The sequence below is a fragment of the Ochotona curzoniae genome, unplaced genomic scaffold (assembly GCF_017591425.1).
Source record: "Ochotona curzoniae isolate NIBS_2020 unplaced genomic scaffold, NIBS_Ocur_1.0 scaffold_4506, whole genome shotgun sequence".
Lineage (NCBI taxonomy): Eukaryota > Metazoa > Chordata > Mammalia > Lagomorpha > Ochotonidae > Ochotona > Ochotona curzoniae.
The window spans coordinates 39,450,513-39,475,336 of NW_024467119.1; the positions used below are offsets into that span (position 1 = coordinate 39,450,513).

At 39.3% G+C, this 24,824-nt stretch overlaps 1 protein-coding gene across 5 annotated transcripts in view; it reads right to left on the reverse strand.

The window, feature by feature from the left end:
- Positions 1 to 14,507: 14,507 nt before the first annotated feature.
- PPP3CA (protein phosphatase 3 catalytic subunit alpha) overlaps positions 14,508 to 24,824 on the reverse strand; it is a 285,139-nt gene continuing 274,822 nt past the window's right edge. For 2 of the 5 annotated variants that reach the window (XM_040966709.1, XM_040966706.1), the window contains 3 exons: positions 23,242 to 23,339; positions 20,222 to 20,251; positions 14,508 to 17,163 (listed from right to left, as the gene is read on the reverse strand). In XM_040966709.1, coding sequence (XP_040822643.1) covers positions 16,967 to 17,163; positions 20,222 to 20,251; positions 23,242 to 23,339 — 325 coding nt within the window. In that variant the 3' untranslated portion in view covers positions 14,508 to 16,966. Of the gene's footprint in view, positions 17,164 to 20,221; positions 20,252 to 21,140; positions 23,340 to 24,824 lie in introns of those variants that run through there. The other 3 variants (XM_040966707.1, XM_040966708.1, XM_040966705.1) reach the window with 2 other exon arrangements.

Below are 24,824 nucleotides of genomic sequence, written 5' to 3' on the forward strand. Positions count from 1 at the left end.
CAGCTCCAGCCATTGCGGCCGTTTAGGGAGTGAATCAATAGATGGAAGATCTTCCTCTCTGTCTTTCCTCCTCTCTGTATATCTGCCTTTCCAATAAAAAAATAAATAAATATTTAAAAAGAATGAAAAGGCACTCAGGGTGAACCATAGTAATATGCCATGAAAAACCTTTCTTCATAATTAGTCTTGGTTCAAAAGGAGGTTTTCTGTCTTCAGGGCTCCACGTGACAGCTAGCTGTTAAGAGACTGTCTTTCTTTGAGATGGAGTGAAATGAAATTGCTTTTCAAGACCATTCCTACCAGCCCAACTTCCCCTCACGTTTTGATAGCAGCTGAGCGCTCTAACACTTCATGGGGTCTCCCTCCGGGTTGTGTGAGTGAAAAGTCGTTTGGGTAAGGAAACTGGGGAGCTCCATATTTCCTCTTTTACATAATCTTTTACATAAATCTTAATCAAAGTGAGGCCAAATCTCCATGACAGACAGGATAATCCTAAGCCTTCCTCATTAAATACCTCTTCCTCATTCCCACATCCGGCCCAACTCAGTGAGCCTGGGAAAATAGCAACTACCAATGTCAAGGATAATGCAGCAAGCTTTACCTCGTAGTAGCACCCCGCAGGAGACAGCATCTGCCAACAAGCTTTGGGAGCTTACCTAGTATGCCAGGGAAGTTTCCAACATTCTACATGTCATTTAAATGACACACAATCGTTTGTTTCGCTCAACCTGGTCTTACATTTAACCAAAAACAGGTTGCCTTACTTTCCCGGCATGGCCCAGTCCAAAGCTGCTCAACTAAGTTTCCAATCCTAAAGTTCAAAGTTTGCAAGTAGCTATTCCAAACCATACAGTCTCCCTGTGCCTAGAGCCCAAGGCCACATTAGAAGTTTCCCAAGATACTTAGGCAGATAAGGACACTTCCTACCAGGAAAAATTTACAGAACTCTGGAAGAGACTATGTCTATCAGCTGGCTCCATGCTCTGGCCCAGCTACAAGTGTTACAAAGGTCATGTTTATTTATTTGGTGGTTTTAAAAGGTGTTTTAAACTTAGGCATTGTGGCAAAATGGGTTAGGCAGATACTTGGGATGCCCACTTCGCATTTTGGAATGCCTGGATTTGAACCTTGCTTCTGATTTTGATGAAACTGCCTGCTAATGTTGACTCTGGGAAGCAATTCATGATGGGTACATGAGTCCCAGCACTCAGCTTGGAAAAACCAGATGGCGTCCCCAGGTTCTGCACAGTCCAGGCTTAGCAGGCATCTGGATTGAGAATCAGTAATGGAAGATCTCTCTCTCTCTCCCTCTCGCTCTCTTTCTCTCTCACTCCTACCCTTCAAGCAAAAAAAAAAAAAAAAATAGATTACGGTACCATTATCAACACAGCAAAGTGTGGGGGAAATGCAGATCTACTTGTATGTGAATGCAGCATAGTCTTTTATTTTTATTTATTTATTTATTTATTTATTTATTTTTGGCTGATCAAATATGAAGGAATCTGAGCTCACTCCAGAGGAGCAGCAGGACTAGAAAACAATAATGAAAACAAAGATCATTTGCTCATGTCATTTCCAGCTCCCCCACCATCTTCTGTATTAGACAAAGTTTTTCAAGGCACAAATGCATTTTCATAATAGCTCAAAAATAAAAATCTCAAATCGCAGCATTTCTCTATTCTCCTATTTCATCAGTCTTCTTTCCTTTCCCCCTAATTTACACAAATATCTGCAAGGTAATTGAGAATCTGAAGTCTTAAAGGAATTACTGTTCTTCAAAATTTAATATCCAACATCTGTGCTGTATTCTTTGAGTATTTGGAAGAAGAAAGTTTTTATTAGTAATCAATAAATGCCAAGGAAAATACTGAAACGTCACTGTCACCTCAAAGATTGGCATGTGGATGAGCAAAAGTCAGTGCCTTCCACAGTGCAGAAAGGAGAGTATGCAGAAATCCTACCGGGCTAAAATGTAGCACTTATCAGAAGATTCTTGTAGAAAAAAATAAGTGCTGAAGTATAACTGACAATGCAGGGTAGCTGCTTGACCTAGCAGTAAGATAAGTTAGGACACAAGCATCCCACACTGGGATACCTAGGTTGGGCTTCTGGCTCAACTTTTAATTTGAGCATCCTGACAATGCAGTCTTAGGAAGACAGTGTTGACGGTTCAAGCAACTGAATTCTGGCCGCCCATGCGGGAGTGTTGGATTGAGATCTTAGCTCTTAGCTTCAACTTGGCCCAGTCCTGGTCACTGTTGACATCTGAAAAATGACCCAGCGGCTAGGGTGTCTCTCTGTCCCTTCCTCCCTCCCTCTCTGTGTGTGTATGCCTCTAATATGTAACTAAACATAAAATGTAAAATTAAAATATAAAATTGTGATCGTTTTTCTTTAAAGATTTATTTTAGTCAAAAGGCAAAGTGATGAATAGAGAGAATCTTTATCTACTGTGTTACTATTTAGGTGGCCACATTGGCCCAGGAATGGGCCAGGCTGAACCCCAGAGCCAGGAACTCCATCCAGGTCTCCCATGTAGGTGACAGAAAAATCTGCTATTCAAAAGTTTCAGTCCCCAGATGTCCACAGTGGTCATCCAGGTCTGGGCTGGTGTGGGAGCCAGGAGCTGGAAATGCAATCTAGGCATCCCAGCAGGATGGCAGGAACCCAATGACTTGAGCCAAGACAGCTGCATCCCAGGATCTACCTTGGCAGAAGGCTGATGTCAGAAGTCAGAGCCAGGAAATGAACACTGGCTCTCCAATATGAGATGCTAGCATCTCACCCACTTCACTGCTTGCCTTCCACAGACTAAAAATATTTACATTGTATGTCATAAAAGAGAGTAATCACATCCATTAGAAGTAAACATTGATGTAGGTACTAAAGAAAAAGGAGCTTAAAGAGTTCTGAGAAAAAAATAAGTTTATGTACTATATGCCTATTTTAAAAAGTATGTATAATACTTTATAAACATGTATGTAACTTATTCCCAGGAGGAAAAAGACTAGAAGGCTACCATAAAATTTCCTTACCTTGTTTCAGTAAAGAACTTCTTTATTCCATTCTTTCATTTAAACTTTCAATCTTTCCCATCAAATTACATGTCTTAGATAATCACATACCATGCCACATTTGCTAAAATTCATTTTGAGAAAAATCTTTGAATTTCTATAAACAGTATAATAATAAATTAGATTCCCAAATAATCTGTGATTTAATTTACTAATTTTTAACATTTTCCCATAAAAGTAGGCCGTGAATGTTACTGTGAAATACTTACAATGCAAAACGAAATAAAGCAGACACACACCAACAATCTGTGGCCCTGATTTCAGTAACAGAGACCACCACCCTCAGATAGAAGACTTAATGACAAATGCTTCCCATTGGCTAAAAAAAGTATCCAAACCAAAACATGAATGTTATCACTGAAGCCATCCTTGCAATTCAGGAAAAAAAGCAAATCATACTGTGTAGGTGATGGATTGAACACATTCCAGATACAAATGAGAGCGTTAACTCTGAGGGATAAAAATGGTCTTTGCGCCTATAGCAAAGTCTGTGCGATCAGTCTTTGCTTCAGCGTGTGGCTTCCTGCCTGTTTCCTTTACCACAGAGCCAAATCCTCCTCAAGCAACACAAGGTTCATAGGGTCCTGGGAGGAAGACAGCCATGAAGACAAAAATATTTGATTGGAATCTCACCAAGATATTACCCTGTTTAGAAAAGACTAATGGAGAGAAATGGTGTAGGGACTCAGTCAAAAACGCCGAACCAGTTCTGTAAGACCAGGAGAGCAGATAGATTTATATTTCAATGGTTTTTTTTTTTTTCTAAGATGGAGATTTAAATCTTGCTTTTGAGGAGACCCAAATAAGGTAGTCTCAAGATGTCATTTGCAGTTGATGCACTGAACTTCTGTCACAGTTCTGCAACCCCCACCTTTCTGTTTCAATGCTCCTTTACTGGAAAATTTCCCATGCTTGCTGACTCATCTTAGTGTCCATCCCTAGACAACGTAGTATCGTGCCCTTTGCCTTGTGTCTGGACATACAGTAGGTGTTATTGTGTTCTATGTACTAGCATACTATAGGGATTTGGGAGAGCTTATGTCACCAGCATAAAGTCCTCAGCCAATAGGAACGGAGGATAAATACTTTCAACTCCTGGTACTCAAGGAAGGAAATGAGGATAGGTCCGTGACATGGTTGGTAGTGTTCAATGGCCTAGCAACTTTTTCCCTCTCATTTGTTCCCTGTCTCCTACTTCCTGATGTAAACTATCAGCATTCAAAACGTTATTATGGGCTTTACTTTTTGGAAAACCCAAATTAAAATGCCTTTTGATCTTTTTTATATATAACGAAAGCTCATGGACATGAATGAAATTTAAAGATGAACTAATATGTTACATAAAAAACCCTTCTAAAACCCAAGCATTTTTGTAATACGTGCTTTCCAGAACTTTAAGACCCTCTGTCATGTATTTAATGCCTGCATTAGTTAAGGCAAATGGGGCTACCACTGTTCGCTTTACCCAAGACCCACAGAACAGGGACCGTGCATATGTTATCACCATTTCATTCTCAGAGCCCAATCAGCACGAGGACTACAGCAAAGCAATGTTAACTTAGAAAACAAAAGGCAAATAAACTTTAAAAAATTCCTGAAAATCTGAAATGAAAAGATAAGGAATAACAATAAAATTTATTCCTCATTCATGTTAAAAAAAAGTGCTCCCTTTGTAGTTACATAAATAGCAACCAAAACTTCTTTATTCACCTTGTCTGATGTCATAATAATTATCTTTAAATTTAAAGAAAAACCTGAACATCCAAAAGGAATCTGTTCAAATCTCAAAATTAAATCCATAAAAAACCTAACAGGCTCAAATCTCATGCTCAGAACATTTCAAGACAGTAGGATCACATTCTCAGTTGTCTACACAGAAGTAGCATGGAGTTCCCAGTGGACTGGGGCAGTCCTCTCACCTGAGTGATGTGTCCTGTACAGGACATGCATCATGCATTGCTACTGCTCACAGGTTAACTCCTTCCCTCCTGGACTGTATGTACCCTGAGAAGCCGCTTTGCTTGCTGGGCAACCCCTGGAGCCAGAAGCACCAGGCTTCCACCCTGGCAGTGGGCAGAGCTCAGTGGTTATCCCCTGACACACAGCACTGCCGTCTTCACTTGGATGGTTTAATGACACTGCTCTGTATTAAGGACAACATCTGATGGGAGACGCACAGATGGAAAAGGAGAAGTGAGAGAGGAAAGGGAATAGAAAGGATGGGGGAAGGTCTGGGATAAGGGGAAGACACATGAGGTAGGCGGGGGAGGGAGAAGGGCAGTCCAGGAGAGAGCAGTTTCTTTCTCAGCATCCTCTACCCATCGCTAAGAATCGAGTGGAGAAGGACAGAAAGATTTCAGAAAATGCATCCAGAAAGTGATTTTCCTTCTTACATCCACAGATAAAATCAGAAAAAAAAGAATACTTTTCCTCCAAACTGAATACTATTTAGGAAAGTAGCTAGCCTATATTTAGAAGGAAGCCTCATGCGCCCGTAACTGAGTCCTGATTTTTCTTATTGCCTGAATATTTAGCAAGCACAGTTAGCATGTTTACATAGACAGTTTGCTTCTATTTATAAATGTATCTAAAGAGATGTAGCTTGTTCTGTCTCCCTTTCACACCTACAGAAGGTGAAACAGACTGTTCTCACATCTGGCCTGAGGAGAGAATTTTGACTAAGTCAATTACTTGATTGGTTCATTAAGCAGTTTCTAAACTTATTATGGAAATAACTGGGAGCTAGTCCTCAAGACCCTCCACGTCTAATTTGGTTGCTTCCTGAATTTTTGTCGTAGACATTACTTCCTTCAACATTTCCCACCTTCACCCCCTTTATTGAATGTCGTCAGCATTCCGGTTGGTTTAGTCTGGGAATCACGGAGATCTCACAAATGCTTTTCTTGGTCTCTGCAGGTTGGGGATTCAAGCCCACTTCGTTTTTATTGCTCTCAGCAGGAAAACCTCCCCTCTGAAATGATGAGGACCCTTGGGTTTGGCCAGAGCTGAACAAGTTCAGATCAAGCATTTTTTTTTTTTTTTCAGTTTGTCATTTAGAATTCAATCAGGTGATTTGGGCATGATTACTCACTATTTGGTCCAATGAAATGTAAATATTCTCAAAGCTTTCCTCTCTGTAGATGTAAACATCTGTGTCTTTTTCCTTCTTGAATGATCTCTGCTGTGTGGGCTTGTCTTTGCGTGCCTGTGGTTGGGGTGCGTGTGTGCCTGTATCCGTAGGGGTGGGTGGGCATCTGGGGGCAGGCAACATGAGGTCAGAGGAGCGCGTCCCGAGCTGGGCCAGCCAGCCAGGCCCGCACCGCCTCGTGTGTCCTCTCTGCTGCTGCTGTCCTTTGATGACTTTTACCAGCTGAGAATGGCTCTATTTTTATATCTCCTTTTTGATCAGATTCCATATTTTCTCCCACAATTCTCCATCTCATGTGAATATTGTCTGGTACCTCTCCCAGTTTGTTATTTCTTTTAATGCCTGATGAGCAGAGCACTGAGCACTGCCTTATCCACTACAGGGGTCTCTTATGCTAGAAAATCCCCTTTCACTAGTTCACTGCAGTTCCCACCATTCACTCCAGGCTCTCTGGTTTCTAGGGAACAAATTACTAGTTACTAGTGAAGATTACTTGTGATTAAATCATTCATTTTTTTTTCAATTCAATAGATATGTTCTAAACACCTAGCCTGAGAAATAACCGGATATTCTTCAAAAACTTGGATGTTTATGTGCATATTGCATTCTACCAACTGCTTCACCTTTGTACCACATCAGATGGACTAAAGGAAAGTTATTAGGGAACTCAGGGGGTTGAACTGGAGACGTCTTAGTTGCTAAGTCGAAGGAGGGATGCCTGTCTCTATTGGGAAAGAATTGTCTCTGTAAAGACAGTTCCTCAAAGGTTAACTCAAAAACGTTTGAGCTATAATGTCCCATTCTACACACTGTACACACTCACTGAAGAGGTCACTTGCAGGGAAAAACGCAGAGGAACCATCAGAAGGAAGGAGAAACTCAAAGCTGTAGGAGTCAGGTAAAAGGAAGGGAAGATGGCCAAGCCACATGGGAGTGTTGGCCAAAAGGCTCAACCGGTAGGCTGGGATTACCAAGTGATTGGTAAATATACAAGAGGTGGACAAGGCAAATGCCCAAGTAATTTGGGGGGAAACTGCAAGAGCTGTGTTCTTCTGCTATTTAGATGAAACACTGAACCTGGTAAAGCAGTTGTGGCTTCTGTCTGGAGTTGTTAGAAGTTTTGTGAGCAATTCTTCCTTGTAATTTCAGCTTTCAAAATATTATGTATCACTATCACGTCCTATTTGCTCCAGGATCTCCCTCTGAACAATGGGAGGAGAAGGCAGTTTCTTAGATGTGGAATTAGCTTTTATCATCTGTCTCTAGATAACAATGCTAACAAACTTGTTTCATAATTAAAGCAGAACAAGGCCATGATTTTTAAAATTATTATTATTATTATTATTATTTAATTTGAAAAGAAGACTTACAGAGAAGGCAAGACAGAAAGCGAAGTCTTTCGTTCACTATTCACTCTGCACCTGGCTGCAATGGCCAGAGCTGGGTTTGTCCAAAGTACAGAGTTAGGAGCATCCTCTGGTTTTCCAGGTGGGTGCTGGGACCCAAGGCCTTGGGCCATCCTCTGCTCCTTTCCCAGGCCATACGCAAGAACCTGGATAGGAAGTGGAGCATTCAGGACATGAAATGGCACAAATATGGGATGTGAGTGCTGCAAGCATAGGATCAGATCACTGAGTCACAACTCCAGCTGGTTTTAATTGTATCCATAATTACTAGAGCAATGCTTAGTAACAAAATCAAGATATGAACATATTGCAATTATAAAGAATCTAAAATGGAATGACAAAATGTGAATATTAAGCTAGACAGCTTATGATTATAAAGAGGTGAGATATAAAAAGCATGAGTCTGGAATACGTGTGACCTTCTGGCAGTGGCAGTGCTATGGGAAGGAAAGAGTGGAAGCTGTCCCAAGAAATGAACCGGAACAAAATCTTGGCAAAAATTAAAATTCTTGAAGTTTTGAGAAGTATCTGGAGGCAAAATAATTCAGTGTTTCCATGTGAAATTCTAAGTGTAGTGGGATGATAATTTTCCCCTATTCTTTTTGTATATTCAAAAGTTTGAGAGGAGCCGGTATTATGGCTTAGTGGGTTGAATGAGCTCAGCTGCATCCAGTAGAAGCGCTGGGTGAGCCCCTAAGACTCTACTGCCAATACAGATTCCTGCAACGTGCCTTGAAAAGCAGTGGGTGATGGCCCTCGGGCTTGGAGCTGAAATCAGCCCCAGTTTATTTTTTCCTCATTTTATTTATTTATGTTTTTTATTACATTGCATTATGTGATACAGTTTTGTTAGGCACTGGGACTTTGGCTGGGCCCAGCTCTGGCCGTTGAGCCCATCTGGGGGATGAACCAGTGAATGCAAGATCTCTGCCTCTTTCCACCTCTCTAACTCCGCCTTTCATATAAATCAAATAACTCTTCTTTAAAAAGCTTGAAACAACTGCTGCAATCAATGTAGTTGCAAAGAAAATCATTAGGGGTGGAATTAGACTTTTTGGGTCTGGCACAATAGCCTAGTGGGTAAAATCCTCATCTTGCATGCATATCACATATGGGCACTGGTTCATATCCTGGATTCGCCTCCTTGCCTGTAGCCTGAGAAAGCATAAGAGGATGATCCAAATCCTTGGGACCCTGCACCCACGTGGAGACCTGGAAGAAGCCCCTAGCTTCAGATCGGCTTACCTCTGGTCACTGTGGCCATTTAGGGAGTGAATCGATGGATGGAAGATCTTCCTCTCTGTCTCTCTTCCTTTCTGTATATCTGCCTTTCCAATAATAATAAATAAAACCTAAAAAAGAAAGAAATTAGACTTTTGTGCTAATTTAAAACACCACCTTTGTTTTCCAATTACTATTTGATGACCTCAGTGGCTTAATTTATACATAAAATCTATGCTTTGCAAATGGCCTGGGTAATAGGAGGTCAAAAACATTTCCTTAGAAATAATTAAGCACCTTCTAAGATGGTTCCCCAAAGTACCAACTGTGCCTCAGGACCCAGGCTGAGGGAATCTAGAGTGGCAATGTTCCTCACAAGGGAAAAAGAATATTGCACAGAAATTAAAACTCAGAGAGAAAGGGGAAAAAACTAGGGCTTCAGCACAGATGGCCTGGTTTGTGGTGGGAAAGGAGGTCAGCGGCAATGCAGCCTTTCATTCCGTTTCCCAAATGAAAAATACCTACGTTTTGGCAGGAAAAGTCTGGTCTTCGGATTCAGCCAGGAGGTCAGGTCAGAACTTTATCTTTTAAAGAAATAAATCACATAATTGGTTGCTTGCAAGTAATTGAAGGCTGGCACGATTGAGGAAGCATTTCCCCTGAAGACTCACTCCTCTTGCCGCTGAGCAAATGTCAGCAGCAGACATTGCAAGCCTAATGTTTGTCTTCTAATTCTCAAAGCCTTTATTGTGTGTGTTTCCGGTGGACTTGTGTACATGAACTGCCCAGGCTTGTGTAAACGGCTCATACCAAGCTGCCTCTGACCACTGATCCCTTAAATGGAAGCAGCACTGCAGGAACTATTAGTGCACTCTAAATAGCAGGAAGGGTGGGAACAAGGGTGTGGAACCCTAACAGAGCCACAGTCCTCTTTGTATCATAATCATTTTTCACTACTATTTGATTTTTGTTAATTTCATAATGGTATCCACAGGTCAGTTGGGGCCATTTGGATACATGCATCTGAGTTTGAACACATTTAGAATGTATAACCACTACCAAAACCTGGTTAGGCATCATTTCTATCTTACCAAGTAAAAATTTGCAGAAAATACATCATATGAAAAACAATGATGCATGGAATTGATTTTTTTTTTTTGGTACCAGGATAGAGGTATTTTTCAATCCCTCTGTCCACAAACCTTCTGAAGTACCCTCATATGCAGGACACACGTTAGTGTGGAGTCTTTTGAGACTGGCAGCTGCTGTGTGCTAATTATCTACCCCGGTTCCCCACATTTGGTGACACTTTAGTTCCCCGCTATTCATGCCAGGCTCTCTACTGTGACACTTCACAAGGATATATGCCAAAAGAGTGTCCCCGTACAGGCTGAAGGGAGGCTCATTTCCTGCCTAGGGTCACAGATGTTACGTCTCCTTCCGAGGCAAAGCTTAAGCAGGTTTGTTAGGAGGCCCCTTTATGAGGTTGAACAGTTTTGTAATGTTGAGTTCTCCAGCTATGACAAAAATCCACCATGAATTTGTCCGGGTACACCATTGCATTGTGTCCCTGGGATGCTCAGAGGCCCGGGATGCTCAGAGGCCAGGGATGGACACAGGAAGGGTTATCTTCAGGTCGGACTGTGAGTACCTAAAGCCTTTGTCTCTGACTCAGCAGTCTCCACTTAGCTTTGGAAAAAACACTTGAGTTTTTTTTCACAACTTCATGATTTTATGTAATACAGCCAAGCCAAGCGCATTCCTCTGTGGGATCTGGAGTGGAGGTGGGGGCGAGAGGCATAGTTGTCTGTTTGTCTGAGGTAAATATCTAAGAGCATGATCCCGTGGCCACTTTAGCCTAGCAGTGTAGGTTGACAAGAAACTGCTTATCAGAGAGGTATGATCATCTTTAGATTGCCGTCAGGATGTCCGGGAGTTTCAGCGGCTGGCATCCGTAGAAGCACTTGATGTTATTGAATGGTGAGTGTTGTTCTGTGGTTGCAGGGTCTCTCGCCATTCAAATCGGTGTGCACTGCCATCTGACTGAAGTCTTAATTTGTACATCCTTCCTCCAGTGCCTCTGAGGTGGACCATCTTTGCACGGGCTTGTCATCTGCAAGTCTTGTTTGGTATCTTCAAAATTCCTCATGCTGAAACAGATTCCATGTGGATTTGGGGGAGATTTATTCAGATTTGGATATTTTCTCTTACATTATTTTTCTCACTTTCTTAATAATGTTCTTTACAGAGCAATATACATATATATGTGTATATATATAATTTTGATAAAGTCCAATTTATCAATTTATTTTCTTTTAGAACTTGTGCTTTGGTGTCAGATTTTAATCCCTTGCCTAACCTAAGGTCACAAAAATGTTCTATGCGTTCATCTAAAAGCTTAACATTACGTGTTTAAAACTTACATCTGGTCATTTTGAGTTACTTTTACATAAGTTATGAGTTACCAGTCAGGTTCATTATTTTCTGCAAATGGAACCTCAACTGCTCCACCATAATTTGCTGAAAAGCTTATGTTCTCTTCATTGAAAAGCTTGGACATTTTTTAATTGATCATTTGTGGAGATCTGTTTCTGAACCCTATTCTGTTCTGTAAAATTTTTTTTTCACTTCCACATTCTTTCGATTATCATAAATTTAAAACAAATTTTAAAATAATTTGGTATGAGTCCTCAGACTTTGACTCACGTTGCCAAAATATTTTTGGCAATAATAGCTACTTATTCATTCATTATAGAATTGAAAATTAGTTTGTCTATATCAACAAGTAAATTGTGCTAGGGTTTTGAGTGAGGTTGGATTAAGCTATAGATTCATTTGAGAAGAACTGACAGCTATGTTGAATCTTCCAATCCATGAACTCAGCATGTCTCTTCTTATTTCAAGGTGTTATTTCTTTAATCATTATTTAATACTTTTTGCTTTCAACTTGATGGAAAAAGTCTATCATATTTGCCTAGATCCTTATGATTATCTCTTCAAAATGTACCTGTAACACATCCCTTTCTATTTCTGCCAGTTTTGAACTATACAGTCACACATTTCCTACAATCCTTAATGTTGTACAGTGTTGTGCTGTACCAAATAAAGTTGCTACTTGTGACATCAATGACATCTGTTCACGACCATGCTGCTCCATCCACTATCTTTTTTTTTCTTGATCTATTTACTTTGTTGAGGATTTTTGTGTCTATACCATTCCTAGGAAAATGTCCAAAGGAAATGAAATCCGCATGCATGAGACTGACCTGCCACCCTATAGTGCAGCACAAACCACACTAGTGAAGATATAGAGGCAACCCAACATGCCTTTCAATCCAGTTATCTACCAGTGCACCTCGGAAAGCAGCAGTAAATGGTCCAAGTGTGTGAACCCCTGCACCCACGTGAGTAACCCAGATGAAACTCCTGGCTCCTGGAGTTATCCACTGTAGCTATTTAGGGCAGTGAACTAGCAGATGGAAGACATTTCTCTTTGTCACTCTTTCGAATAAATAAAAAATAACCCCCAAACACAAACTTCTATATGTTTAAAAGGCCACCTTGACTAAAACATCATAAGTATATTTTAGTTTCTCTTCAGCTAGATTTACTACGACTGTCGAGATAGTGGCTACATAATCACCAAGCAATTAGCTGTACTTTAGCTTTGTTTTCCTTCTGGGTTGCTTTGGTGATATTTCCCAGCAAGTCAGCGTCTTGTAAAAAACTGATGACAGTTGGTGCTCTGAAACCACAGGATGACCCAACAGAAGAATCACGTCTCTGGAGGAAAGAAAAAGAGGCTGGGTCCATGATGATAGTGTTAATTCACCAAGTGAATTCTGAGATCGTTTGGTTCTAGACGTCCTTGCTCAGTAGTGACAAATAACTTTCTTCCCCCTATGGATCCATCTTCCTGGGAATGCACCAGATGCTGCTTTTTCCTAGCAAGTTTTCCTGATGACACATAAAATCACAGGTTCTTCAGCTATGGGTTAAAGTATTTATTATAAGCAGTCATGTGACTCAGCATGCTGATTAACACTGCAAGAAGAACTCACGTTTAGTGATTGCTTATTTTCTGCTGGGCAGGATGCCAAGTATTTCATTTGTATTATTATTATTTTTAATCCTCATTGTCCTTTTTAAATTCTTAATAAAATATGAAAGCTTAAGAAGCTTAGAAAGTTTCTCAAGGTCATACAGGCATTTGGCAAGCTGCAAAGCTATAAACATTCCAATCTGGGTCTAACTCTGGACTGGAACTTGTACAGAGTACCTGTCACAGAAGCCAGCATGTGTAAACTGCGATTGCATTGCAGGACAGAGTAAGTCTTGAGTCGACTGTGCATTCTGTCTGCTGGCCATCTGTGCTGCACAGAGAGCTTGCCTGTTGGCACACCTGGCTAACTGCAGGTTGCACCCTGTTCGATGTGCCAGGGCTCTTTCCTGTCCTCCCCTACTCCTATGCCAGGCACAGCTTTCTCCTCTCTGAAACATGTCCAACTCTATTAACCTTGTACCAGCCCTTTCTCAACTGGGATAAATTCTTACTAAGATGTTAGCAGCTGATAATAATTAGTGGTTATGTTGATGGCTATCATGTAACAAAGGTTCCCCCCCCTTTTAAAGGCAAAGTATATTTGTTATTTACTACAGCAGTTTGGTAGGTATGGGGGTTGTTTCCTCTTCCCCCTTTCCTCCTTGCCCGTTTTCCCCTCCGGCCATTTCCCCCGAATGATGGCAGTAGTGTAGTCCCTGAGGAATAGCTACTTTCTGATTTTTAAATGTATCACGATATGGTAGATAAAGATAAAGGTAGAAAATCCAACATAGGATTTTTAAAGAAAGTGTTTTTGAGTAATAAATGAATGAGTCTCTCATGGCCAAATTTCAGGAACATTTTGTGTTAATTAAAGATGACTTGTATTTCATCAAAGTCATGCATCATTTAAGAGAGGGGGTACTTGCCCAGTGTAGTTTTGATATTGTCCAGAACCTTCAACTTAGGCAAACGTAGAAGACAGAGCTTAGTCACTCTATGTGGCCTCTGGACACAAGCAAGAGGCAAAGCAAACACAACACATACGAGGCTGCCATTACTATAACAGCATATTGCTTCCTAGTAAACCTTATTTTAGAATTAGCAGATGGGCAGGGCCATTCCTCATCTTTGTCCTTTCATTTTCCTCACCATGCAAATTTTGATTTAGATGGTTTTATCTTTTATCTACAAAAAGAACTCTATGAAGAACAGCAATAGTAGCTACTGCAGAGAAGAAAAATGGCTGATCCAGCACCAGTCTAATCCAGTTTTTAATCCTTGAAGAGCCAGATGGAAAACTGGGTGCTGAGTTTGAACTCCATGACAGATAGGGCACTCTGCAGGTGGGCAAAGAAGGCTGTGGACAGCACATTGTTTCTGTGTGTGCACATGTGTTCATGTGTGTGTGCAGTCAGAGCTTAACTGGCCGAAGCAAAAGCAACTCTGCAGTTTCTACAAAAGTGAGTGACACAAACCTGAGGGTACAGCTGATGAGCTGGAAGCATCAGCCCTTCAATAATCAATTTCTTTGACAGACCAAATTTTTATGCAAAAACACAGGCTATTATTCTCCTACACACTGACCAAAAAGACCAAGCAATACTCACATCAACTGCCGATTTTAATGTCAAATGTTTATTTCTATGCCATAGTTGCCTCAGCACAATTTGTAAAAGAAAGGAATCCAAAAAAAATGATTTTTTTTTTGTCAGGATATTTTCTCTGCAGTTATAAGAAAGAAAAGAAACACCTCGGTACCAGAATTATTATTTCTTTCACATCGTTCTAGTAAGTTGCATCTAAATATTTTCTGTGGATATTATCTGTTTTTAGGACGGAAAAATTCCACAGGAAAGAAAATGCTTGGAGCCATTAAAATAAACGTGGGATAGTCTTTATCAGAGAATATATCTAGGACATCTTTGTGTTGGTACACTATGCCACTAATTGCCATATTCTTATTACTTAATATAACAGGCTTACTTTATTACAGAAAACAAAGTGCACTAAAAATGAACAATGTCAGAAACATATTGAGATTTGGTGTATCCTAAATCTTCAGGTGATTAGATATAAGCTGAAGCACAGCTATACAAATTTTGTATCTGTACAAATGCAACTCTCTTCTGTGATGAAATGCACTTAGTAGCCTCGTTCTTTTTGCTCTGGCAGATAGGGTGTCCAATACAACTGAAACAACCTGATAACAATTTTTTTTTCCAATAAAATGAATGCTCTGGTTTCTTAACTGGTTCTCCCATTTAAGGGAGCCAGAGATGGCATTGGCTCTTTAAAATAGATCTCTCGCATATGGTTTGAGACACTAATCCACCAGGATTCTTACAGCAGAAGTAGGCACCACACCTCAGCTCATGAGGCCCTTAGAAAGAGGCCTGTCCAGTAAACGTGCGGCGTGTGGTGGTGGGCCAGCACCGAGGGACGCCATGGTGGATGTGCCCGTAATCCCTTCAGCAGACTCAGTGAAAGGATGAGAGTTCTTTAAGTTCATGCACATTTTATTGAGTAGTGATATAAAATGCTTTTTCTTTGTCATTGTTACAAGTGCATGCTTTGATTGCCAACATTTCAGAAGTCAAATTACAAAGGCAAGGCTTTAGGCTGTAGTGAATTACTTGGGCACTTATACAATTGTTAAAAAATATGAGTGGACTTTTGCTGTGGTTGTTTTCAGAATGAACCAGTTGTAACCCGTAACTGATATACAAAGGGAAAAAAGTGAAAAAAGTACATATTTAGTGGCACATGACAGAACAGAACAAAATAACTAAACCGTTATGACATTAACAGTTACCATGCATTTAGAGCTTCACATGTAACTACAAACTTAGTTAAATTTCACAAGGTTTGCTAAACATGCTAACCGTCTATGTGTGCACTGACAAGCTTATGTTAAAAACTTTTAAGAATACTCTCCCCTTTTGATTTTTTTCAAAGCTTTTTTGATTACAAAATTTCAAAGGCATTAAGCATTTTAGAGAATATAAAGTACGCCAGTATACATACACTTCCAGTATACGTCAGACCACTAAGCGCATTGCAGTCCCATACAGGCCGATACAGCCATTTTTTTTTCTTAAAAAACATGCATAGGCAGATTTTTTTGTTTTTTGTTTTTTACAGAATATAGATGCTTTATCACTGTACTTAATATGGTGTCTTGTTCACTATACTTAAAAATGCACCACTCATAAATATTTAATTCAGCAAGCCACAACCAAGACTTGATTTATCAACAAAACCCCTAGTATAAACAGCAAAAAAAAAAAAAAAAAGATAGATGTAATGATTCCAGTTTTTTTTTTTTAAACTTAGAGAAAAAAGATATTCATTGCCAAATTAATAAGAGAAGTGTTCTCTGGAAAGAAGGGCATCCAAGCACACTAAAGGAACCTGAGGTAAGCTTATCTGCACAAAATTAAACTGTCCTTTTTGGCATTTTAACACATTTGCAACATCCTTTTTATTTTTTTTTTCTTTTTCTGTTTTTTTTTTTTTTTGTTAAGACTGCCTAATTCAGTTTATAGCCATTGTCTGACAAGAGTAGCAAAACATTATCAATAAATAGTCCTTATTTAGTTTGTACATCGTTTTGTTAAAAATGTTTGATGTCATCCATTTTTAGTGCTGCGACTGTAAACGTACAATAGAGTAAGAAATTAGACAAAGTTGTCATGTCCAGTAACAGAATAAAAGGCCTTTCATTAACCTATCTAGAATCCCCAATGCAGTAGGAAAACGTTCATTCCCCTAACATTGCAGTATATACTAGCATTAGCTTTCTTTGTAAAATTTTTTCTCTAGAAGCATTTTTAAAAGGCATACCCAAAAGAGGTGTTCACCACCACCCCCACTAAAATATAGTTATTTATCTCTCTCCCTCTTTCTCAATGATAGTGTAAACTGAATCCAATTCCTGGCCCCCAGAGCAAATAAGCAACCGTCAGAGGCAAGAACATCCAACTGCAGATTCGCAGCCATCCCCATTATGCCCTGCAGCTCAAAAAAAAAAAAAAAAAAAAAGAAGAAGAAGAAGAAGAAGAAGAGGAAGTGGTCACTGGATATTGCTGCTATTACTGCCATTGCTGTCCGTGCCGTTAGTCTCTGAGGCGAGAGCCTTGTTGATGGAGTTAAGGTTGGCGTCGGAGGGCATGGCATCTCTTCGAGGCGGCATCCTCTCGTTAATTCGGTCTAAGCCCTTGGCCTCCTCGAAGCTAGTGATCTTATGTTGTGGTGAAAATCCTTTGATAGCTAAACAGAAAACCATTAAAAAAGAAAAACAGGGTTAGTCAGAGGAACACAAAGGATGAACTGTCGCACTGGTTGATGTTAGAGATTTCGCAGTGAGGGGGAATCCTTTAGTGAAGAACAAAGTGACGGGACCTGAACACAACACAACGGACTCCTTACCATACTCGGAGGTAACCAAAAGGTTTGAAAACAGCCAATGTCTCTTGCCAACCAAAATGTCCTCTTCAACTTAACAAGATGTAAGTAAACATTTCTCTTGTCTTTGTAAAAGTTTAAATCAAAGAAATCCCAAGTGGATATGTAAAGACAGAAGTCACTTCCAGGGACAGGCCTTCAGGGGTGGCTCAGACTGGTCACATAAGTTATTAGCATGACTGCTGTATCATGTGCCCTGACCTGGACAGATCACTGTGTATCCCTGTTTTTGCCCTTCTGTTGAACTAATAATGGCAAAATCAGTAGGACCACCATATCTGCTCTAGCTAAAAATCTACTAAAGGGATACGAGTAGCAAGGAAAGGAATAAACTTGGGCATTTCCAAGTCATCTCACAATCCCAGAAAGACCCCCCCCCCCAACAAACAACTTGATGGTGACATGAGAAAATGAAACCATCAACTCCTGCCTCCCAGCTCCATGGAGAAGGCATGTGGAGTAGGTGAAAAGGAAAGAGGTACTCAGAAAAATAAAGATCAGATCACCAGCTAGAGAAGCGTTGTTTGCCCTTCAGCAGCGAACAAGTCAAACTGATGTTCATCTGGTCTCCATGACTACCGATACCAAACAAAAATTCATTCTTAGACAATTAGCGTGATGGTTCTAGCACAAGAGAAAAACCTCTTTCATAATTTTCAGCAGAAAGAATTAGATTGGTCCCACTGATTTTTAGAACATGAAATTTTCAAAGCAGGAGCAGTGTTCTCTTCAAGTAATTCTTGGTGTGCTCCAAAGATGGATCAAGCTTTTATACAAAAACACATACTGACTTCTGCAGCTGGGTGCATTGACTGGTGAGCTGAAACTAAAGGATAGAACTCTGGAACCAATGACATCAGTTTGCTTTATTCCCTGTGAAGTGCAAGGTAGGTGTTAAGGGCCAATCACCATGCTGAACTGGGCTGCATCTCCACGGCTAGTTAAGGTCATTTCACAGTGAGTTTTTCCTCCCCACTTATTTTGGGATGAGGAAAGTAAAAGGAGCTTCAAGCTGAAATTTTGCCAGCTACTCCTTCACGATATGCAGTGTTTCCTGCTGGTCTGGGAGAGATTCTTACAAGATGTAACAGTTACTCCAAAATTCATTAAATGGTGAGAAATAGTTTGTTACCCCCCTGAACTTTGAAGGTTAGCATAATGGTGATTAGTCAATTGTGAAAGAAAAAGGATGGGGAAATGGGAAAAGACCAAGGCCCAAAGCAAAGCTTCTTAATTCTTCTCTAATTTGGTAATAAATTGCAAAATTAATAGAGCTATCCAATGAGCACCCACCCTGAAAAGTAACTCAGTCATTTTGAGGGGCAAAGTAATACACAAAGCGGAACTACTCTTTTTCTAAACCACTGTGAATATTATTTCACCATCATAATAAATACAAAAAGTTTGTCATCATTATAATTTATAGAATAATCTTACTCATTAAAATGTGAAGGCTCTAGGCATTAAGAAGCCAATAGGGTGGGAACACAGACATTAAAACCTTAACTAAAATTGGGCTGGGGCTCCATTTCCATCATTTTTTGTCCATTCAGGTATGGAAGAATGTGCTCTGCTGTAGTTGCTGGTCAGACAATGGGTATTAGCAATTTACATTGGTAGTCTACTTAACACAACACAGAGTCACAGGAACCACAGAAAACAGCCAGACTATCAACAAGAATGCACACTGCAGATTAGAATTTGCCAAGAGGAATAGAGAATTCCCACATAAATAGCAGTTTGCTCACTGCTATTTAGGAAGCAGTTGTATTTTCTCTTACAGTGCTATCATTTCCCCTATCATATTCAAATCTTGTACAGATTGAAAGAAAAGTGGCACTTTTTACACCATACCAAAGGACCATATATATATATATATATATACACACACACAATTTTTGGAAAAACAAAGTGATCTTGCAAGAACAAAATACAACTGAAGAATTTTGTTTTAAAGGGGAACTTCAAATTTTACTTTTTAAAAATTTCCAGAGAATATAATATATATTTATATACAATATTACAAACTATTCTGATATACAGTTCTCTCATAATCATATATTTAGGAAGCACTCAATTAAAAGGCAGTTCAAATGGGTCACCTGTCATTCTTGAGCAGTGCTGGGGCACAGTTTGAGATGTACACTTAATTTCCCCTGCAGCTCCTAGCACGGTGCCTGTGCAAGTCACTCAGTCAATGTTAGCCGGCTGAGTGATTCCTTCGTACTAGTTCTCATTAGGGGCGACTTCCCAGTCACACAGTACCTTTAAACGCCTCACAGTGTTCTGCTGATGCTAACTGTCCCACGACTATCAGGAGACTAAAGTAAAGCAGATAAGGCCAGCAGAATTATCTCATACCCCACTGTTTCATGTTGAAATATTTTTAGAGCTATTAAATAATGCTGAACTACAACAAAGCACTATTCAAGTGAACATTTTTATTTACTCCAAAATTCTGAAGGCTTGCATTAATAAAGCTATTCTTTATTATAATAAAACTACCTGAAAGTCATTTGAGGGAGGAACATGGTTCAGCTCAGACTACAGTTTTCTGTGTTAATTGTCAAAACAGCTGCCATAACCCCAACCCACATGATTAAAGATATATAATCCTTTGGTTTTCTGTGATTGTGCTAGGTTCATTGTAGACAAGTCAAACATAGCTTTAAGGGAAAAAAACGAACAAACAAACCATAGAAGGACATTTTCCCCTTTAAAGCAAGAACGTTTGGGTTAATACTGAGCCACAACTGTTAGCCCAACACCCACACACTCTGTACAAGCTACAGCAAAAAATGAATACACCCAGCAGAGCCCTTATCTGTTGTAGGTACAACAGAAAGGGGACTGGCCAATTTACCTTCATCAGCCTCAATAGCCTCAACAGTAGCTGAAGAGAAGAAAGGGGGTGCAAAATGAATGAGAAAAAATGAGCAGAGGATTTTTTTTTAAACTCTAAGAACAAATCAGTGACGATCAAAGGAGCTAACAGGATTAATGTTCCTAAAGTGCTGAATTCGGGCACAGACAACGAAACAGAAATGCTCAAAAGAAAGAAAAAAAAAAGCACAGAAAAAAACAAGTTCTAGTTATGAACCAGACACACCTATTTGAGTGAACTGCCTTGGTTTCTGCTCACGAAGCAAATGACAAAACGAATAACCCTCAAGGAAAAACGTTCAGGAAAGTTTTCTTTTACTACTTGGAGTGAATTAATATGGGATTGGGTGAATCTAAAAATGCTTGTGACTCACACAGAGGCCTGGAACACCTTCACTGTGCTTGCTGATTTACAATTTCAAAATGTCAGACCAAATAATGAAACTTTAGCTGATGCCATAGTGTCAGTGGGATAATTCATACTACTTAACATTAAATAATACCCTTTTCCTAATGTGATGGAAAAGCAGGGGCATGTAAATTTAAAGAAAGAATAAACTTCATGTATCTAAGTTAATAATGCATGGGACACTTTAATGACAAACAATGGAGCTGTGTTCAGTGGAGCAGGAATGTACCAGAAGGTTACAGGAAAAAGAAAATAGCAAAGGAATGATAATTATTGAGACTTCTTTGGCCAGCAATCCCAATGAACATTGGTTTTGGTTTCATTAGTGGAATATCAATTTGGGAAATGAAAATCTTGAAATATTACAAATCAAGTGGGTAACCTAGCAGTAGTGACAATAGTTCTAGTAGTATTGTCGACCTAAAAGTGGAATGGAATCTCAATATTCATGTATGAAGTTTCATGCAGATATACTGAAATAGCACAGTTCAGAGTCAGAATTTTAAAAGCCTATTGCCTTATCAGCTATTTTTGTCTATAACAAGGTGGGGATCTGCATGTTTGCTACATGGCTGTGTGTATCTTCCTATGCCATTAAAGCTCGTTGTTATTTCACCAATTAATTGTTAAAATGTACAGCTTCTCTGTAAATTTAAAATGTCTAACAGTAAAATGTTATCACTTAAATTTACATTTTATTTACAATTTAAGGTTTTTGAAGTCCAGCAACTGTTCAATATGAACTAATGTACTTACAGTATATTCCAGATTCACTATGATCAAAGTGCACAATGGTTTCTGTTCTAAGGAACACTTCTCTAAGTAGTTTCCCCTTTGATACAAATGGAATGGGTTTTTGAGTTTCATTAAATATGTGGTTTACAATAAAGACTAAGTTTTTGAATTCCCAGGGCAAGTGAGAGTCCAAGTCATGCATCATGTATGTAGGTGTGTGTATGAGACAGTTTTCAACACAGAATACCACAGACCAATGGCCTTACAAAGGCAAAGAAAACCTGAGCAACCTAAACACAGGAAAATGTCTGAAAATGAAACAAAGGACTGTAAGAATGTAACTTCATAAGTAAATGATCTGGAATCACAGCGTTACGGCCATATTAGAAACATGGAAGTACTATGGAAGTGAACAGTTTCTGAAAGCACACTTGCTATGCCTTAAAAGCTTATCAGCAACTGTAGATTTCAGTCAATGGGACACACATGTATTTTGTAACTGTAGGACTGATCCATTTAAGATAATGTTTTTATGAGTTTGTCTACTTTGGTGGGAAAACTTTTGCGTTTATATAAAAAGTCATTAAGATGACTTCTAACTAGAAATTTAAAGTGGAACCTAACTTCAATAATATGTATTTTCCTGCTTTGAACTAAGAGTTCTTATCATCTCTTCAAAACTCTTAAGTCACCGGTTTTGGAACCAATTCATGTGAAAATACAGACATCTATGCCTAATGTAGTGCTGCTAGTATTGATCACCCAGGAGTAAATTTCATGTTCTTGAAGTTGACGTCCACTCCTGATGGAAACTAAGTATGTGCATACCATGATATCTGGAGAACGTATGACTCTTCCAAATTGAAGGCAGGAGATAGAAAAGGAAATAGGAAAGCTTTGGAGAAAGATACAGGGGAATTAGCTAGAGGCTGAAATTTGCTTTGGAACCATTATAATGTACTTATTTTTGCTCTAAATTTTTAAGATATAATGTAATGACAAACTTTCCACATGGTCTTGTTAAAATTATGGTATTGGTATAAAATGGATAAAAAAGCAAAATAATAAAAATGAAAGAATATGCAGAAATGTGCTGTGTGACAAAGTAGCTATTAGACAGATGTGGCTTTTTAAGTTAGATTGAATTAAATAAGAAAAAAAGTTAAAATTTCAGTTTCCCAGTTTATCTGCTATAATTCCAATGCTGAAGTCATCTGTTGACAGTGTCGTCTATAAAGATATAGAAACTTGTATTACCACACGATGTTGTGTTGTAGAGCACTGGTTTTAAAATTCAAACACTTTAAAAAATTTCTACCTTTAAGGATATGTAATCCAGCATTTTCTAACTAGCAGTGTAGTTCTATTCAGTCTCTTCTCATATTTTGAATAAACAGAGGAAAAGATCTATGACTTCTAATTTTTATTTAGCTGGGTAACAAGACTATATTTTTCTTATATTTCTCCCATTTTCCACTAAAATCTAGACATGGATGCAAACTAATCTCTCTGTGTATGTTTACTTAAACATGTTGCCTGCACTTTTATTGCAAATGTAATTAGAAAATTTCAGCAACTGATTGGGTCAAAGAAGTCCAATCTAATCCTGCATGGTTGTAACCTAAGGCAGTTGTCAGATGCCTCAGTTGGCACGTGTGGGTTAATACCTGGATGAGGGGAGTGGAGAGGAGGGCACCCCACAGTGAATGAGGGAACAGGACTCAACAAACTGATCAGGGTTTCAGCCCTTCTTGGAGCCATGGAAAACTGAAGATCGAGAAGTGAGCAAGCCGGGGTTCTGGTGATGGGCTGATTAGGGAGCTCTGGATGAACAGTCAACGTCTGGGCTTGCTTACCGCTTTGTAGGGTCTGCTTCCCTCCGGACAGCACGCCGCTGGGGAGCATGCCGGTCGGGGTCAGGCCTTTCAGCGTCAGCACACTCTCACTCTCTTCTCTGTAAAGCACAAAGGCAGGAGGGGAGGGGTGGAAGATAAACGTTTAATTTGGTAACAAGTAAATGACTAAAAGGAGAAAAAGGTACATAACCACCATATTTCTCTATATGCTGGCTCTCAGAATTGGTTTCTGCTCATCCAGCATATCCTAGGTATTCAGAAAGAGGTAATGCCAATGGCTATGATAAAATTTACATTATATAACTGTGCAACTACATTCTCTGCTAATTATTGAGCGCGTGCACACACACACAAACTTTTCTGATCATGGAATCAAATGTCAGGACACAAAGTATCTTCTTTATGTTTTCCGGTATATCCATCAGTAGACTAAGAGACAGCTGTGGGGAGTGCAGCTCTAAGGTTCTCACCACGGCACAGCAGAAAGAAGTAGAGCTGACTAGACCTGGGAGGGAAACCAGGCAGCATGTGGGAAACAACAAACAGATCAACAGAAGAGCCATCGGGCAGGGAACCAGGAGATTTTTAAGGAGTTATGATATTACATAATAAATGGACAAAATAATGGCAACAAGCTTAAAAAGCCAATGACAAAATATCCCAGCTTTTCTTTTTCAGCCACTTCCTCACTGATCTGTGAATATCAAACTATTTTATTATTCATTATGAGAATTGTTTGCAACCATTTTAAGTACATAACTCTTTCAATTACATTTATTAAGCAGCTAGTATTTTTCTACATAACAGATACTGTGTTCTTACATAACAGGGAAATATTTCTAATGCATTTATAAAAATGTAGTATTTAATATGTGTAACAATCCACATTTTAATGAAAAATATATGGCATGACCAAACCAGGATTTCTGAATTCTTTCCCCAAAACAGTACTATTTTCAGAATCTGTAACTCAGAACATGAAAATTCTAACTACTAATGATTTCTTAAGCTAAAAGGGCCACAGAGTCTAGTATTTAAAAAGTACCTCACAAAAGAATACCACTCACATTGCTCTTGCTGATTTCTCTATTAACAGGAATGTCTTCACCAGTATTTTCTACCTATGAAGAATTGGGCCAACTTCCATGGCTTACTTTAGTAGCAATCTCTTTGTCAACATCCCATTTAAGGAAAACACAAGGGCTCTTTCCTATCTGATGCCATGGCACAGAATCTTTACATCTTTAGTCTACACTCTGTTGTCTTTTACTAGTCTCTCATCTCCATGCCTGCCATTCCCACTCAGCATCAGAACTGCCTCATTGAGTTCATGATACACACTTAATGCTCAGTCATTTCTCAGCTTAACTTCTCACTGGAGATGATCCCTCTGTATTTTGCATACCAGAGTGCTTCAAAAAAATTCATGAAAACAAACATTTTTTCCCATGGAGCTTCTGAAGATGTCTCATATTACAGTAGCTTTTGTTACTGAAACACAATAATGTGCAACCTTTCACTATTGTGCGTTTTAATAGTCCACATTTCTTCCGCAAATAACGTGTCAATTAGCAGGGAAGTGA